This window comes from Solanum lycopersicum, chromosome 4 (assembly GCF_036512215.1).
Source record: "Solanum lycopersicum chromosome 4, SLM_r2.1".
Taxonomy (NCBI): Eukaryota; Viridiplantae; Streptophyta; class Magnoliopsida; order Solanales; family Solanaceae; genus Solanum; species Solanum lycopersicum.
The window spans coordinates 43,968,342-43,988,559 of NC_090803.1; the positions used below are offsets into that span (position 1 = coordinate 43,968,342).

General features: G+C 35.2%; 1 protein-coding gene across 1 annotated transcript; it reads left to right on the plus strand.

The window, feature by feature from the left end:
- Positions 1 to 16,897: 16,897 nt before the first annotated feature.
- LOC138348119 (uncharacterized) lies at positions 16,898 to 17,503 on the plus strand. The gene has a single exon (XM_069296730.1). The coding sequence runs from the start codon at positions 16,898 to 16,900 to the stop codon at positions 17,501 to 17,503; it is 606 nt and encodes a 201-aa protein (XP_069152831.1).
- Positions 17,504 to 20,218: the final 2,715 nt, after the last annotated feature.

The window sequence follows — 20,218 nt, forward strand, 5'->3', positions numbered from 1 at the left end:
CATGTTATCTGAACTCAAATTAGTCATAAACTCAGTTCTTAATATTTAGTAGTAGGGTTTGCATCTCTCTCCCTCTATTGTATCTTGTTTAGTCTTCATTCAAAGATGAATGTTCCCAAGGGGAATATAAAGTAACACCCCGTAGACAAAACAGAGCAAAAATTAGTTTTTCAAAAAAAAATTGTAGGTGCACCTGATGTGACCATTAACGGATAGTAGTCTGACCCACGTTCCATCCTGCACAACCGTCGACGGGATCAGAAACTCCCAAAAATTTCAGCCCAGCAAAATTGGTCATAAGTCTTTGTCCAAAAGGAATTAGGTGTCCCATGACCTACCCAATGATATATAATAGAATTAGTTTTCCATAGCCACCGACCTTGCTAAATCAGACCTTCAAGTAAAAAGTTATGCCCATTTTAGTAATGGCCTATCAAACAAGCCCAACTAACGGACCAACCGACGGGGCGTCGGTCAATCGACGGACCGTCAGTCTTGGCCATTAATTGGTCCAACATATTTTAGTCAGTTTAAGACCAGAAACATAATTAAAACATATCTAAGTCAAATCATTAAATCAAAACATAGAAATTAGAAGCAAGAGAGGAGAAAGAGCTCAAGAACACTAGTTCAAGAACGCAACAAGCTCCAGCAGTTCCAGCCCCAAAACATAAGTATTTTTCTGTTGATTTCATTACCAGGTATGTGGGATTTCACTAGTGGGTTACTTTCATCCATTGGGTCCCTAGTTTTCAGTCAGTTCTTGATTCTCTTGGCATGATTAAACCATGGGTTCTTAGAATTACAGCAGAACTTCATGATTTAGTTAAATATATGTAACAAATCAGATTATCTTGTTATTACACAGAATATCGCATGAATTTTAGAACCCTAGCTTTGTATTTCTTTAGTTCTTGAATTACACATTCTAGGTCAGATATTTTAGTTATTCAGTTATACATGCCTCAATTTTTAATGCATAATTACCAGATTAATTGTTGCATTCTCAATTTGCATGTTCAATTTTGACCTATCCAGTATCTACAGAAACTCAGTCATAATTAGTTAATTACATAATCCATGGGAGTAGCATAATATCGAGTTAGACTAGGGTTCAACGTACCCAATTAGTTCCAAAAACTACTAGCCAAGTATATTGTAAGTCCCTCTCTGTGGGCAATCAGTTTAGTGATCACGCCAGCATGCCTTTATACCTTTGGCAGGGTATATTGGGTCCTCTCGGTTGGGCGTATACATCGAACTCCATTTGGATATTTTGGAAGGGTATATTTTGATGTCGTTTATCTTTAATTGATTGATAATTTGTCGCATAGTGGTTGGGTCATTAATGAATTTGGATATAAACTTTCATTAGATCTAATTTGTTAAATGCTATATTTTGGGCAACTAAACCTGCAATGTCTCTCTAACCTTGTATTCGAACCAAAGAAAAAGATGGTTGATCATCAAAAAAATTGTCATGCAATTGTATACCTTGAGTAATCCTCTCTGATAGAGTTTGATCATCTAATAGCAGTAAAATTGAAGATTTAGCATGAAATTTTATGAAAAATTGGATAAACTATAAACATAAGCTAGTGAGAAAAAGAGTTTGTTGAAACAGTTTGGCTGACTACCTGAATATTATATGCCACGATTAGGAGAATGAAGAAGAGAATTCAAAATTCAAATTTGATGTGGATGAGATTTTAGGAAAAAATTATTGAGTGCAAAGATGAGAGATAATTGTGATTTGTATTAAAAAAATATACAAATTCAATATGTATGAATTTTTTTCTCTTAATACAAATATGTTAGTGGGTCCCCAACTTGATAGCAAATATTACTAATTTGTAGTCGTGAATCATAATTATGTGAAACTATAGCTAAATTAAATAACACAGTGTTAATATTTGTCAATTCTCATATGTTTTCCTTTATTTTATTGTAAATCACAAAGATTAGTTGTAAAATATGTTTAATTTGGCCTCTTTCACTCTCTACATTATATACTACAATTAAAACTTTGGAATTACTACTTATTATGCATAAACATTAATATTCTAGCTTCAACAAAAGTTAGGGTGGTAAATATTACATAAAGACAAAACATTGACCAATAAAATATAGAATATATCAAACATAACATATGGAATAAATGGGGAAAACAAGAGGATACAGTAAAAACCTCACTAAATAATTTAGATGGGACTGTGGAAATATTATTTTGTAAAGGTATTATTGATAAATTAATATTTACTAATTTAAAGAGTATTTTGACATTGAAGTTAATTTTGATTACATCAGAATCATTATATATTTCTAATTTATTTATCCTATATATTGAATTCACATAAAAATAAATTTGGCATTCATAAAGTACAATGAATACATCAATGTTGATGATGAAGTTGAAGATGCATGATACAATATCTTTGGAATCAATAATGTAGAAGCACTTATCATATCTAGAATTCTTTGCAGTTTTATTGTACAATTCGAAAAGACTACACAGAAACTTTGGAATGAGATAAGAAAAGTTAGAGATGAGATTAAATTGGATTTAAACTTTAACAAAAAAAATAAAACACAATAGAATCAAATTCACTAAATTGTTGTATTTTTAAAGAATTATTAGTTTGAAATAACCATGGGACCTTATATTTTAATGTAGGGCACTTCTGAAAATATATTATCTTATCAAAATGAATGATTTTTTCTTCTTCCTTTTTCCATTGGCCCAAGTCAAGACCAGAGGAAAGTATTATGTTAAACATATTATTAATTATGAAAATTTTCAAAACAACAATATTTTAACATTTAATGGGGGTATCATGGCAGAACTTTTAAAATTTATTAATGATGTCAATATTTTAGTTTGTTATATTGTTAGTTCATGTATTTTTTATCATTTGGTTAATTTGAAAAAAATGCAATTAGTTAATAACATAATGGAGAAAATCAAGGAAAATAATATTTCAAATAAGGTAATTTCTAAATTTAATTTTTTTTCACTACTCTTATTCTCTTTTCATCTTTGATTTTTGGTATTAAAATTCAAAAAATTCATTTCCTATTATAGGTGCTTGGTTCCACAATCGATATTTCTTATCTCTCCCTCAAACCTCAAATTTTCAATAATAATTTTAACTCCCCTTTGAAAGTATTAATCTATATCAAATTAAAATATATTCATTTAAGATTTTTGTTCGCAGTGACGAAGATTTTAGAATGAATACAGAATTAGAATAAATAAATAAAAAAATTGGTATACTATGTGAGATTAAAATATAAAGTGATCACATAATATTTAAAAATTGTTAGCAGACATTTGTAATTAATACAAAATAAAAAATAAATACAAAACTTGTTGGAATACAAAGTGAGATTGAACTACAAAATGATATTGAAATACATAGTGAGCACAAAAAACCTAAAACTTGTTGCCATACACTTAGAATGAACACAAAATAAAAAAAGAAATACAACACTTGTAGGGATATAATATGAGATTGAAATACAAAATGAACACAAAAAATACTAAAATTGTTGGTATACAGTTAGAATATACACAAAAAAAATTATATGAAGCCTAATTTAGAATAGCATACAAAATAGAATAAAACTTTTTATCTAATACAAAATTAAACATATACATAATTTGAAACGAATCCCACGTATAAAATAAATACAAGTTACACCTAAAAAATCAAATTTCAGCAAGATACACATGAATTTTGTAATAAATATAAATTTCAATACAATTTGATAGTTTAGGTACAAAATACAACATGTCATAAAATTGTTTTTCATCACCCTGATCATTAACAACTTTATCAATTTTTCAAATACTGACAGTTGCTAATGACAATTCTTTACCTGTGTCATTCCCTAAGCCTACACCCTAGGCGTGGACGACACTCGAAGAGCATTGGTGGGCGTAAGAAAACCCTTGTCCTGACTTTCTTAACGCAACAAAAAACTTAAACATAAGAGAAATAACTTAAAGAGAATAATTTTAAAGTATTAACTCAACCAAAATGACAACTTAAGTCTTGAACGTATACAAATGAAATGAATAAGAAAAAAGAACTAATGTAATATGCCTATGAAGTCTCTAAAGTAAAGATGAATTTTGGGAAAGGAACCCCAATTATCCTAACAACAGAAAACTGAAAGAGAATAACTGTGTTCACTAATGTACTCACAAACACTTTATGCATGCCTATGAATCGGATAGATTGATTATGTGTAAGGAAACGGTACTTCTCCTATGCATAATTACAACACAATCTGTCCTAGTCCAATTACTCTCAAAATTTGATAAAGATGAAGGTATTTCTCCTATGTATAATTACAACACAGTCTATCCTAGTCCAATTACCCTCAAAATGTGATAAAGATATCCTCCGGAGTGAAGGGAGGATCACCAACTAACTTTGAGCTAGTCACTGGATCAACGGTGAGCTAAATATCGATCTTAGTTACTTATGTCTGCATTATGATATGATGTATGCCAACTGGCATCAGTACATTGAATGTACGAGTATGCGAGTTGGAATTCTAAACAACAACTGAAGCTTGAAAAGGAGTAATAAGGAACAATTACCTTGGATCTACTCAACTCATGAATAACTAACTCATTTTAGTATAAAGCAATTTTAAAAAAGTGCAACATAACAAAAAATTATTTGAAAACAAGTTATAAACTATAGATGTATACAAGGATACAATTAACTCTGAGATGTATGTAAAAATACAAATAACTTATGCATATAAACAAATCCATTTAACTTCTGTGGGAGTTTCTCTAATCGACAACCGTCACTTAAGAGTTATAGTGATGATACATCGATCTACCTCATGTTGTCAGCACATCCTATACCTAACCAAAGGTATAAGACCTAAACTGCCTAAAGGATCCACTAGTCTACAGTGAAAAGGGTTCATCTAAAAAGTATGGCCTTTTTCTACCTTTGGTGTCTACATGGTTTTACGGAGATGTGAGTTCACTCATGCTTGTCCCCAATTCGCTGCTTAAAACTACTCCCAGAATATACTGACCCTTATGTTTTTAAAACAAACTTCTTCTATGGTTTGAGATTAGTGCTCAAAACTCAGCTCAAAGGCTAATTTAGAAATCTTAGCTTCCCTACTTGCTCTATTTATAAATTTATTACTCCTTTCTTATAACTAGGTCGAAGGCTCTCTGGAAATCAAAGTTTCCGTACTTGTTAAATATGAAAACATTTTAAATCTCTTTGGGGATACTTGATTCCCATATACTTTTGAAGATTGGAGCTTCAAATTTATTCTTTACTGTTTACTCCTTACTCTTTAGTTAGCTTGAATTTGAGTCTTGAAAAAAAAGTTTAAACGTTGTTAAACGACATAGAGAACTCTTAAAATATTATTTTGACTTGCTTCTTGAATTCTAGACTCGACTCTTAACTTCTTTGACTTTGATACTAACTTTCCTTGAATTGGATTATGGATTCAAGGTTCATGATCTCATGTTTAGGGATGATTCCATGATGTTTAGATGTACCTTAGAGTGTTGGAATCAACTAGGAAACATGGGTACATCTCTTAGGAACTAGAACGAAAAGATGGGGAATGAATACGGTGAACTGGCGTCCTTATCTCTCTTACAGGCGTCGGGTTCCAGGACCCAAACTTCATAGTACAATTTGGCCCGCTCTAGCTCGCGTGATGCCCCAAGGCCCCTACGGACAGACACTTTCATGTGGGGCTATGGGAGGCGCGGCAACCCAGGTTTCTGCGAACAGGCATTTAGACTTTTCTTCTTTGTTTTTCATCTCTAAACCTTTAAACTTCCATGGTTCTTTCTCCAAACACTTAGGATCACTAATACCCAAAATATTAGACTCGAAAAACAACAGCAAACACAAATCAAATCAACTCTAGGCTTGTAACAACTCAACCAACAAGAACTCATCAATATTCTTCAAGAACTTCACTTTTCGTCCTTCAATCTACTCAAAATCACTTAGTTAAACATGTTGGTGTGTGGGTGGACTAACCCAACATGAAAAGATCTTACATACCGTGATAGGGTTAACCCCCCACGAATTCCATTCGCAAAACCTTAGCGTTCTTGGTGAGTCCTTGATCTTTCTCCCTTTTCCTTATTCTCATCTCTTTTCTCCAATCCCTAAGCTTAAAATAAATTCTCTAATCTGAAATAGAACTTATTTTTACACCAAATAAATCCCTAAAACTAAATAAGAAATAAATGGGTAAAAGACTAGTTTCCCCTTACTTAAAACGGGAACCAGACTTTCCTCACTTTCAGCAGCCCAACATCCGATAAGCATATCTTCCACATACAATATCAAAAATATGCAAACTTGACATCATTGGAAAGATCTCTCCAAGAGATTCCCAACCATATCAAGAATTACCCCTAACTCATCCTGATCTAGAAGTTATGGTCGTTTGAAAATAATCAAAACTCACTTTCTAAATTTAGGAAATTTTCCATATTTTTTTCTTATCTTTCCAAAAGTGATAAATTTTAGTTTCTTAGCTTATTCTTGGCTATTACGAATACGAGATCTTACAATATATCCCCCTTTGGAATATTCGTCCTCGAACAAGATTTCTTTCACTAAGCTAAGAATACTAACATCAATTTTAACACTCAACAATCAGAAGCAAGTAACAACATGCTTACTAATAGTTTATAACGTACTAAGAAGAGAATTAGTATCATTGTCTCCGCATTCAAAGAGATGTGGATATCTCTTCTTCATATCCTCTTCAGCTTTTACAACAAATTGGTTCCTCCAAAAGACCTTGACTGGCGCAACCTACTTTGTTATCAACTTGCAAAATTGGCAATCTAAAATCTAAACCGAAATACCTTCATATGATAAGCTATCCTTAATCCAAATATTTTCAGTTTGTAGAATTAACGAAGGATTACCCATGCACTTCTTCGACATAGAGATATGAAACATCGGATGAACCGCTACTAAGTCTTGTGGTAACTCCAAATCATAAGCAACATTGTAAATTATCTTGGATATTCTATAAGGTCCAATACACTGGGGACTAAGTTTGCCCTTCTTTTAAACCTCATAACACCCTTCATGGGTGAAACTTTCAGATATACTCAGTTATCCGCTTCAAACTTCAATGGCCTTCTCCTCACATTTGTGTAGGACTTTTGATGACTCTGTGCCGTTTTTAATATCTTTTGAATCACCTTCACCTTTTCCATGGCTTCGTGAACTAAAACTGGTCCTATCAGCCCTGCTTCACAAACTTTGAACAACCCAATAGGAGATATGCATATTCTCCCACAAAGTCTTCATATGGAGTCATTTGGATGCTCGAATGGTAGTTGTTGTTTTAAGTGAACTAAATGAAAGGTAGGTGATCATACCAATTCCCTTGAAATCTATCACATAGTTCCTCAACATATCTTCTATGGTCTGGATAGTACGCTCCACTTGCCCATCCGTCTATGGATGAAAAGCAGTGCTTAAGTTTACCTTTGAACACAAACCTTTCTGGAAAGACTTCCAAAATTGAGCAGTAAATTGTGCACTTCGATCGAACATAATCTAAACTGGGACTCCATAAAGTCTCACCACCTATTGAATGTTTAACTTTGCATTACCCTCTGTCCAATGAGTGGAATTTACCCGAAAAAAGTGGGCTGATTTTGTCGTTTTATAGGAAATTACCCAAATACAATCTTGCTGCCTGCGAGACCTTGATAACCCTGTGATGAAGTCCATATTAATAATCTTCCACTTCCATTCCGAAAGTTCTATATTCTAATCCAACCTTCCAGCACTTTGGTGCTTTACTTTATTTTGTTAACAATTCAGGCACTTGGCACAAATACGGAAATGCCCTTCTTCATACCTTTCAACCAATATATCTCTCTTAAATCACGGTACATCTTTGTGGAACTCAGATGAATGGAATATCTAGAGCTATGAGCTTCCTCCATGATCCTTTCTTGGAGTTCATCCACCCTAGGTACACACAACCTGTCTTAATACTTCAGCCACCATCTCCCCCTTATTCAAAATCCAATACTCTTTGCTTATGAATGTTCTCCTTCAAGTCAAGCAAAATGGGGTCTTGGTCTTGCTTTTATTTCACTTCTGACCCTAATGATGATTCAGCCTCATTGGTCACCACTATCCTTCATTCTGTGGAATCCATAATTCAGGCTCTTAAGTGTGCAAGTCTATGCACATCTTTTGCTAGTTATTTCTTCCTCTCTTCTAGATGGGCGGTACTACCCATAGAAAACCTTCTTAAGGAATCAGTAACCACATTAGCCTTACGTAGGTGGTAATGAATACTCATATCATAATCCTTGAGCAATTTTAACCATTTCCTTTGATTGATATTAAGATCTTTCTAAGTGAACAGATATTGCAGGCTTTTATGATCAGTGAATATATCAACTTGAACACCATACAAATAGTTACTTCATATTTTCAAGGAAAAAACTACGGCAGCCAACTCTAAGTCATGGGTTTGGAAATTCTTATCATGGACCTTCAACTGTCTGAAGGCATAAGCTATAACTTTGTCATTTTTCATTAGAACACAACCTAAACCAACACTTGATGCATCACAGTACACCGCAAAACCTTGAGTACCTTCTGGTAAGGTCAAAATTGGGTAGTATTCAACCTCTTTTTCAATTCCTAAAAACTTTTCACACAAGCTTCAGACCATTTAAATTTAACTGTCCTATGAGTCAACTTAGTTAAAGGAGAAAAAATAGATGAAAACCCCTCAAAAACCTTCTATAGTAGCGAGTCAAACCCAAAAACTCCTTATATCATTTAGAGACGTGGGCCTAGGCCAACTCTAAACTGCTTCTATCTTTTGAGTATCCACTCTTATTCCATCACCAAAAACTATGTGGCCTAAGAATGAAACAGACTCAAGCAAAAACTCACACTTGGAGAACTTGGCATACAACTCCTTATCTTTGAAAGCCTCAAAGACTACCCTGAGATGACTAGCATGATCTTCCTCATTCCTTGAATAGATTAATATGTCATCAATGAAGATGATAACAAACATATCTAAAAAGGCTTGAAGATTCTGTTCATAAGATCCATGAACGTTGCTGGTGCATTAGTTAAACCAAATGACATAACCAAAGATTCAGAATGCCCATATATGGTTCTAAAAGTTGTCTTTTGAATATCGTATTCCCTAACTCCCAACTGATTATAGCCGGACCTGAGACCAATTTTCGAGAATTATGAAGCACCATGAACCTGGCTAAAAAGATCATAAATCCTTGGAAGAGGATATTTATTCTTGATCATGACCTTGGTCAATTGTCAGTAATCTATACACATCCAAATAGAACCATCTCACTATCTCACAAATAAGACCAGAGCATCCCAAGGTGAGATTGGTCGAATGAAACCTTTATCTAACATATCTTTCAACTATTCTTTCAAATCCTTTAACTCTGGTGGTGCCATTCTATATGGTGGAATAGAGATAGGATGAGTATCTGGAAGAATATCTATGCCAAAATCTATCTCTCTCTAAGGAGGGACTACAGGAAGATCATATGGAGAAACTTCTATGAACTCTTTTACTATTAAAACTGACTGAATATGAAGTATCTTCACACTAGAGTCATTAACTCGGACTAAGTGATAGACACACCCCTTGGAAACTAACTTCCTCGCCTAAAGGTACGAAATAAAATGACCCTTAGGCACTGTTGAACTGCTTTTCCACTCTAAGAATGGCTCATTTGTAAACTGAAACTTTACTACTCGATGTCTACAATCAACTGAGGCATAGAATGCATAAAGTCAATCTATACCAAAAATGACATCAAAGTCTATCATGTCTAACTGAACTAAATCACTCATTGTACTCTTGTGATTGACGGAAATGAGACAATCATGATAGACTCTTTCTGCTAGAATAGATTCACCAACAAGTGTGGAAACACTGAATGGTTCACTAAGTTGCTCACAAATAATATCAAAGTTCATAGAAACATATGGAGTTACAAAATATAAACTCAATCCTGGGTCTTGCAATGCATAAACAGTAAAATCAAAGAGTTGAATCATATCAATGACAACATCAAGCGAATTTTCATGATCTTGGCAATTGTTGAGAGTAGGAGTGGCAAATGAACTATTGAGTCGAATATGATTCGATAAAATAATGAGTTAAATAAAAATGGGTAAGTTACCCGACTCGACTCATACTTTAAATGGGTAAAACGAGTTTATCCAATGGATCCATATTACCTATATTATACTAGAGATCTTGTTAAAAGCTTTATAAAAATCATCACTTAACTCCACCCCTACTAGCCCTCCTCCCCTCCCCCCCCCCCCCCAATCCCAAAAAAAAATTAACAAAATTTTACAAAAAAAAATTCATGAATTTTAAAAAAAAATAAAAATTTACCACCACCAGCCCCCCACCTCACACCACACCCCAGCCCCATCAAAAAAATTCATTAAATTTTCTTTTAAAATTTTCATGAATTCTTTTTTACAAAAAATTACTACATCCCCTACCCTTCCCCCCCCCCCAAACCCCTGCACCCTGCTAGCCCCCCCCCCAACACCCCATCCCAAAAAAATAACAAAATTTTTAATTTTTTCATTAATATTTTTCATTTAAAAAAAATTATCACCCCACCCCCTAGAACCTCCCCCTAACCCCTACCAGCCCCCACACCCCATCCCTACCACCCCCAATCCAAAATTAAATGTAAAAAACATTTCATGATTTTTTATAGATTTTTTTAAAAAAAAACCTTTTTTACAATACAACGTTTTATCACTATTTTATTTGTTTGCTTTTACCCATTTTATCCATTTAACTACTAAATGGGTAATATGGGTATTACTCGTTTTACCCATTTTCAAATGAGTTGGATACCTATATCATTTACCCATTTGCCACCCCTAGTTGAGAGCAAACAAGCGATTTGTTCCCCCACCAGCTCAGGAAGTCACTCCTCTAGGTGCATCCGTATCTGGTGAACTAACTGAAGAAGACTGGGCTTTATTTCCCCCACTACCATTTCCTTGCATATTCTCTGGACACTCTCTCATGAAGTGCCCTGTCAGACTACACTTGGAGAAATCCGCGGAGCCCTCACAACAATAGCAGAGTGGTTTCTACCACACTTGGCGCAGGAAGGAGGCTACTACCTCCTTGCACCATGCTACCCTATGAATAGGCAGGATTAACTTTGGAAAGCTGCCTATAGTATCCACCATTGTTCTTAGGTGCAGTTGCACTAGAAGATGATGGAGTACCCTTCAGTTTCTGTTGTTAGGATAACCAGTTGTCATTATTCTTCTCTTGCCCGGACTCAAACATGTCTTAGCTCTCTTGTTCTTGAACTCTTCTCTATGTCTTAGATTTTCCTCCTCAACCTTCTGCACATAGATCATCAACCTCAAAATGACCATATCTCTAATAAGCATTGATGCCCGGTCCTCTTTGCTTAAGGAGCGACACAATCCAACAACAAACAAACTCATCCTACTCCTCATGTCCTTAACCATTTACAGAGCATAACAAGATAGTTGGGTGAATTTCAACCCATGCTCATGCACACTTAGAGAATCCTGCTTAAGTGTGAGAAAGTCACGAACCTTGGACTCTCTCAGTTCTTGGGAGAAAAACCACTCCAAGAAGGTCTTCTCAAAACAAGCCTAGCTCGCATGTGGTTCATCTTCATATCTACCCTCTTTACACTAATCAAACCAAGTTCTATTAATGCCCTTGAGTTGATACATAGCTAGATCAACTCTCTCAATGTTGGCAACATGCATCACCTCAAACACCTTTTTCAGTTCCTCAGTGAAATTCTATGGATCCTCAATATTGCTCGAACCAGTAAAGCTTGGGGAATGCATCCTCAAGAATTCCCAAATCCTCAAAGTGTCAGCCCCTTCTTTTCGAGCTCCTCTGTATGACCAACTTGGTTAGTCACATCTTGACTCATCATCCTAATATCCAGCCTCACACAACTCAATGTTGGTAACTCACCCTTGAGGTTGCACTTCTGGTGCAATAGGTAACTCTTGTTCCTTAGGTTCAACATTTCTCCTAGCTGGATGATCATGCTGCTCTACGTGGAGGCATGGTTATCTCAAACACGCGCAATCAAGAATTAGAGAGAGAGTTTTAGAGATAAACTCTAATGTGTGAAAAGAAATATGAAAGAAGTTAGGAATTTCTATGTTGCAACCTCCTAATTATAGATGTGGCACTCTTCACACTAATAACTAAGAATCTATAGACACGGCTTCATAGACTCCCAAGGACTCTTTAACTTTGTGGTCTGATACCAAGTTTGTCAAGCCCAGATCCTACACCCTGGGTGTGACCGACACTAGAACAGCATTGTTGACCCCAAGAGAACCCTTGGTCTGGCTTTCTTAACTCGGCAGAAGAGTTAAACAGAAGAGAAATAACATAAAGACAATAACTTTAAAGTATTAACTTAACAAAAATGGTAACTTAAGTCTTGAACGTATAAAATTGAAATGAATAAGACAAAAGAACTAATGGTATCTTTCTATGAAGCCTCTAAAGTAAAGATGGATGTTGGGACAAATGTAACACTACAAAAAACCAAAACGTATCTTAAATCCTTACATAAATGTCATAAGGACTAGACACTATTTTAAGGCCTATTTTAACGTTTATAAGTCATTCCGAAAGTCTATAAACCAAAATGTCCAAGAATGTCCATGACGTCCAGAAACTAGTTTTAGGAGGTACTAGCGTGCCTTAACCTATTTGACTAGGTTTTAGGAGTCAGAAATCCATGAAAATTGGTGGAAGGGTGTCTAACTTGTTTTTAATTCGATTCATGGTTGAAACGTCTGGGTACGACTCCCCAAGGACCAACAAAGGGCCAAGCCCTTGCACGTTGGTGTCACCACTGTCGGGGCAGTGTGTAACTACGAGATGCAGTCGATGATCCGTGTGTAGATCGACGGGGCATCATGGCAAACCTTCAATTAAAACATAGTAAATTCCTTAAAGGGCCCAATTGCAAAGTCTCTTATAAGAATGGTGGATATGCAGCGCGGAAGGGCACAGTGACTATCGACTGACACACGGGCCGTCGATCGAGGTCTCGTTTATGAGGTTCCATTTTCCTGCACATTTTTAAGTTGCAATTAACTAATTAATTAAAAGGTTTGGTGTTTATTTAGGAATAAGGGGAAGCCTAATTAACTTAATTCACCCCCTCCCCCCATATAAAGACCCCAACCCCATTAGTCTAATAACAACTCTCAAAATGAAACTCTCTTCCTTCTCTCTTCTTTCTCTCTCTATTGGAAGACACTATTGAAGACTTGATAGGGGAGAGATTTGGGGTATGTAAAGGGAATATTTCACCATCAAATCTTCATCAAAGATTGAGGTGTGGGATCCAATTCACTTTTGAGACCTCTTTCCTCAAATGGTTCCTTCAAAGTATTTTCAGAAGTTGAGTTTTCATATGGGTCTATCTCAATCTCCAAAATTATGTTGTAAATTGGGTTATTTATGTTTTCTATTGGATCATATGAATTTATTAACATGTATTCTAACCTAATATTTATATATTTTGATGGTTTGGTCTAGTTTGTCGAAGATATCTCTCAACCCTTAACCCTAGGTTTGAATTTGATATAAATTAGGTTGTATTTGGATCAACTAACTTGGTTATTGCTTTAATTACAATTAGATGATGTTGTTACATTAATTATTAAAAGATTAGATTTAATTGTAGTCGATCATGCTAGTTCTTGAGAAGATGATCTAGGTTAGGTAGTGAATTGACCTAGGTATCTTATTTATGCTATGATGTAGTATTGAATTGTGAAGTAGTGATTCTTCTAGTCTGTTATCATGTTGATTATTGATTTATGATTATGCATACCCAAATTGGGTTGAATGAGGGCTTATGGTAAGACATTGGTGATGAACTATGAAGGAGACTTGATAAGTATTATGATCTCTATCCTTTACTTCAAATTGTAGTTAATTGTGATTAAATAATGATGTTGTATTGAAGTATACCTTGTATTACGATTGCTAGGGTGGTATGATGTTGATTTTAAATGTCTTGATTATGATTATGATGTGTTGACTTAAGATGTAAATGTTATAAGGACGGTGAATGATTTACCAATGTGCCTTATCATGATATGAAATGTTAATGTTCTAACCTCACCTATATGAATTGTAATAAAGGACTTATACTCATGCAATTCTTATTGACCTATGATGATGATTATGTTATAAAAGGGTTAGACACTATGACCTAAACTATGCTATTATTGATAATAAAGGCTTAAAGACATTTCAAAAAAGGACTCTAGCTTAGCACCAAGTGAACTACAGTGAGGAGTGTCCCTTCCCACATAGGGAAGGTAGGATCACTAATGTACTCATGAGATTGGAGACTACAATGCATGCAGCATAAAGAGGGTCCCAACTATATCTATGAGTTCTTGAACTATGTTGCCCCATAGGAATACTAGCTAGTGGATCCACGTAGTTGCTATGTTTAATGTTTTGGTACTACCTTGGTCAAGTAGTCCGCCTTCCTTCGGTGTAGGGTTTTATGACACCATATTCCACATTATCTTATGTGTTATATGTCGGTTATCGCAAGATGTTCCTAAAAGGTAAAATAAATTAAAGTATTGAACTATAACTATCATAACCTAAGAGGTCTAGCTTAGTCTAGGTAGGGTATGGGACTCTACCTAAGAATTGCACTATTTAGCCTTGAGGAGAGTCTTGGAAGGATGTTCTTATGTATGATTATGCTTATAATGCTATATGACATGTATATGATAAACTTGCACATTGTTGATACTATGTGTTGATTAGTTCACTTATGAAGATGTGTTGGTTTATATTGTTAAAGTAAGATGATATGAATACCTAAATGCTAAATTATGTTAAGCAGGGTGTTAGTCATGATTCTTGTTGGGTTACTTGATTGGGTAAAGTTATGGAGCTTTGTTTGGTCATTGCACTTGTTGACGTGATAGGGGTTCATGGGTAATTGTCCTGCTTTGGCTATAATGAAATTTACTCTTATTCATGCCTATTGTTACTATGACCTAATGATAGAGTTCCTTATGTATGTATTTACTTATATGATATGTATGGTTTACTTGACTAGTCTTGATGTTTTAGTTCTTGTGATGTACATGCCTACGACTTAATGAATATGCAATAATTACTAGTATGGTCTTGTTAAGTGTGCATAAAGGTTTTGAATAAAAAGTGCATACTTTATGAAATGTCCCTTTTTCTTAGTATGATTTTTAAGTATGTGTGCATATGGTCTCATACTTAGAACAAGTGTCGTACTAACACCATTTTCTCCCTTTTTCCCCAACATTTTAGGTTCTGGTAGTTGAAGTGTTTTGGAAGGTGACTTGAAGAAAGCTTGGATCCTTTTGATCATCCAAATAGGGTAGGTCCTTATTTTCCAAGGGCGATGCTAATATCGAGCTTATAATATTATTTTAGCTCTAAGACTCTTATGTTCTATCTCCCTTCATTTGAGTATGGATTGTATAAAGCCTATATGTGTCTATCATTACATTGATGTATGGGTTATGCCCAAATTGCTAATCGTGTTAGATGGTTATGAGATGAGACAATTCTTGAATAATAAGAGTAAAAGGCTATGTAACCTTCCTATATGAAGGGTCTATGTATACTCGATATAAGTAATTAAACAATTTATTATTTTCCACTAAATTTGACCTATGAATAAAATGATGTAAACTAAGAGGCTAGTCTTAGTCCTCAAAGAGGATGACGACGACGCCGGTTATGTCTAGGGGGTTAACCCAGATGTGACAAACTTGGTGTCAGAGCATGAGGTTGAATTATGTTTGATGTCAATGTCTCTATCAACCACATCTACATAATTCGTATTCATAATTGTGAAGCACGCCACACTTACGGATAGGAACCTAAGTAATGCTTAGGAAACTCTCACTTTCTTTGAAATCTAATATTGTGCCACTAGAGTATACTTATTATGTGATTTTGCATATAATCCTTTCATTGTGATTATTAGGCAATAAATAATCGAAGGAATGTGGCACGAAGACTTAAAGAAGATATTGCCAATGTGGGAACTCCTCCCCATGGTGATCAAGTTCCTCCTCTTGAGGAAAGAGAGAATGATAACCAAGCCTCGGTGAATCCTCCTCCTTGACGGATGAGAACATAAGGGCCGCTCTCTTAAAAATGGCACAAGCCATTACTACCCAAGCAAAAGCCGCCACCGCTAAAGTACAAGACATGACGGCCCAAGTTAATTGGGAGGTTGTACCCTGATCTCATCAACAAGTTGCTACCATGGCCTCCTGTCTAAGGGATTTCACCCAAATGAGTCCTCCTACTTCCTACGGGTCTAAGGTTAAATAAGACCCCCAAGAGATCATCAATGAAGTCTACAAGATACTATTAGGTATGGGGTTGTCTACTAGTGATAAGGATGAGTTAGCCACTTATCAACTCAAGGATGTGGCTCAAACATGCTATTTCCAATGGAGGGATAATAGGTCATTAAGGGGTGGTCCGCTGACTTTGGAGATCTTCTAGAAGGCTTTTCTTAATCGGTTCTTTCCTAGGGATATGACGAAAGATAAAGTGGTGGAGATAATCAACCTTCGCCAAGGAGGTATGAGTGTTCATAAATACTCTTTGAAACTCACTAAATTGTCAAAATATGCTCCTTCTTTAGTTTATGATCCTAGAGATAAAATGAGACCCTTTGTGATGGAGGTGTCGGATAATTTAAAGTGGAGTGTCATTCGCTATGCTACACGACAACATGAACAGTTCATTTCTTATAATGTATTCTAAACATGTGGAAGATGCAAGGGCTAAGAGGAAGAATAGATATGCTAAGAGGGTAGGATCTTTTGGTAGTGGTTCTTCAAAGAATAGGGTTGAGATACAAGACAAGCATAGAGTTAAGAAGCATTTTTTTAATCAAGTTCCTTCCAAGTTCCCTAAGGCTAGTGGTGATAGGGTGTATAACCCTAAGCCTAAGAAGGGAAAGGGCACTAGTTCACCAACCGAGAATCCAAGTTATGGAAATGGCAAGAAGCACTATGGTGATTACCTTAAGGGGACGGACAATTGTTTTGGTTGTGGTAAAAGGGGGCACAAGGTTAGGGATTTCCCTAATGTGAGGGGTAAAGAGAAGGGTAGTGGTCAAACTCAAGCAAGTGGTTCAAATGAGGCTCAAAAGAAGAACCGCTTCTACTTTAGGGGTGAGCAAGAGACTTTTCCCGATGTGGTGACCGGTATGTTCAAAGTATTCTCTATTGATGCATATGCCTTACTTGATCCCGGTGATACTTTATCATTTGTTACTCCTCTAGTAGCCAAAAAGTTTGACATGTTGCTCGATACTTTGCATGAACATTTTATCGTGTCTACTCTTGTGGGTTAGTCGGTTCTTGCAAAAAGAGTGTATAGAAATTGTCCAATAATGTTGTCCAATAGAGTTTCTTATGTTGAACTAGTAGAACTTGATATGCTTGATTTTGATGTCATCTTCGGTATGGATTGGTTGCATGCTTGTTTTGCCTCTATTGATTGTAGAATGAGGTTTAACTTTTCAAATGAGCCCATTGTAGAGCGGAAAGGGGGAAATTCTATTCCTAGAGGTTGTATCATCTCTTGTACAAAAGCATGCAAAATTATCTCTGAAGGTTGTTTATACCATATTGTGAGAGTCCAAGATTTAAACTCCAAAATTCCTCCCATTGAGTCAGTCCCCGTTGTGAGTGAATTTCCCAAGGTCTTTTCTAATGATCTTCTCGGTATTTCATTTGAATGGGAAATTGATTTTGGTATAGATTTACTACCAGATACAAATCCCATTTCAATTCCACCTTAATTGATGGGTCCGGCCGAATTGAAAGAATTGAAGCCTCAATTCAAAGATTTGATAGACAAAGGCTTCATAAGACCTAGTATTTCTCCATGGGGTACTCTGGTTTTGTTTGTTAAGAAGAAAGATGGGTCATTAAGAATGTGTATTGATTATCACTAACTCAATAAAGTCACTATTAAGAATAAGTATCCTCTCCCTCGGATTGACGACTTGTTTGATCAACTCCAAGGGGCAAGTTACTTTTCTAAGATTGACTTGAGATCGGGGTATCACCAACTTAGTGTGAGAGGTGAGGATATACCAAATACGGCATTTCGGACTAGATATGGTCATTATGAGTTCTTAGTAATGTCCTTTGGTCTCATGAATGCTCTGGTGGCATTTATGGACTTAATGAATAGGGTGCTTCGAAGTTACCTAGATTCATTTGTCATTGTCTTCATTGACGATATATTTGTATATTCAATAAATGAGGGTGATCACATGAACCATTTGAGAGTGGTGTTGCAAGTACTTTTACTAGCTTTTATAAGTCAGAAATACATGAAAATTTGTGGAAGGGTGTCTAACATGTGTTTGATATGATTCAAGGTTGACACGTCAAGGTTCGGCTACCCAAGGACCATCCAAGGGCCCTTGAGTAGGACCCTTCAGTGTTGGTGTCAATAGTGCTTGGGCAGTGTGTAACCACGAGATGCAGTCGATGATCCGTGTGTGGATCGATGGGGCGTCACTGAAAACCATCTATAAACACTTAGACAATTCCTTGAAGGGACCCAATTGCATAGTCTCTGATAAGAACGACGTATGTGAAGCATGGAAGGGCACACTGACCGTCGACTAACAGATGGACCGTCGATCGGGGTCTCGTCTGTGAGGGTCCATTTTCCTGCACGGTTTTTAAGTTGGTCTTAACTAATTTATTAAATGGTTTGGTGGTCAGTTACGGATCAAGTGAATCCTAATTAACTTAATTAACGCACCATATAAAGACCCCAACACCATTAGTCTAATGGCAACTCTTAAAATAAAACTTTCTTCCTTCTCTCTTCTTTCTCTCTCTATTGAAATACACCATTGAAGACTAGCTAGGGAAGGGATTTTGGGGATGTAAAGGGACTATTTCACCATCAAATCTTCATCAAACATTTAAGCATTGTATCCAATTCACTTTAAGACTTCTTTCCTCAAAGGGTTCCTTCAAAGTATTTTCAAAAGTTTAGCTTTCATGTGGGTTTTTATCAATCTCGAAATTATGTTATGAATTGGGTTATTTATATTTTATATTGGATAATATGAATTTATTAACATGTACTCTAACCTAATATTGATATATCTTGATGGTTTTGTCTAGTTTGTAGAAGATGGCCCTCAACCCTTAACCTTAGGTCTAATTTTGATATAAATTAGGTTGTATTTGGTTAAACTAACTTGGTTATTGAATGAATTTCCATTACATGATGTTATATTAATTATTAACAAATTAGATTTAATTGTAGTCTTTCATTCTAGTTCTTGAGAAGATGATCTAGGTTAGGAAGTGAATTGATCTTGGTATCTTGTCTTAAGCTATGATCTAGTATTGAATTGTGATATAGTGATTCTTCTATTCTTTTTATCATTTTGATTATTGATTATGATTATATATACCCAAATTGGGTTGAAAGAGGGTTTATGGTAAGACCTTAGTGATGAAATGTGAAGGATACTTGATAAGTCTTATGATCTATGTCCTTTACTTCAAATTGTAGTTAATTGTGATTAAGTCATGATATTTTATTGAAATATAACTTGTATTCTGATTGATAGGGTGGTATAATGTTGAATTTAAACGTCCTAATTATGATTGTGAGGTGTTGACTTAAGATGTAAATGTTATAAGGATGGTGAATGATTTACCAATGTACTTTATCATGATATGAAATGTTAATGTGCTAACCTCACTTATATGAATTATAATGAATGGACTTATACTCATGAAATTCTTATTGATCTATGATGGTGATGATTTTATACAAGGATTAGACCCTATGACCTAAACTAAGTTATGAATGATAATAAAGGCTTAAAGACATTTCAAAAAGGGACTCTAGCCTAGCATCGAGTGAAATAGAGTGAGGAGTTTCCTTTGAAATGTCTTTAATACCTTTATTAATCACCATAGATTAATGTAGGTCATAGTTTCTAACCTTTGTATAAAATCATCATAAAAATAGCTCTATAAGAAATGCATGCCTATTTCCTTTCATTACAATTTATATAGGTGAG

What these genes read in the sequence shown, in the direction of transcription:
- LOC138348119 (XM_069296730.1), top strand. Translation starts at nt 16,898, where the DNA reads ATGTATTCTAAACATGTGGAAGATGCAAGGGCTAAGAGGAAGAATAGA.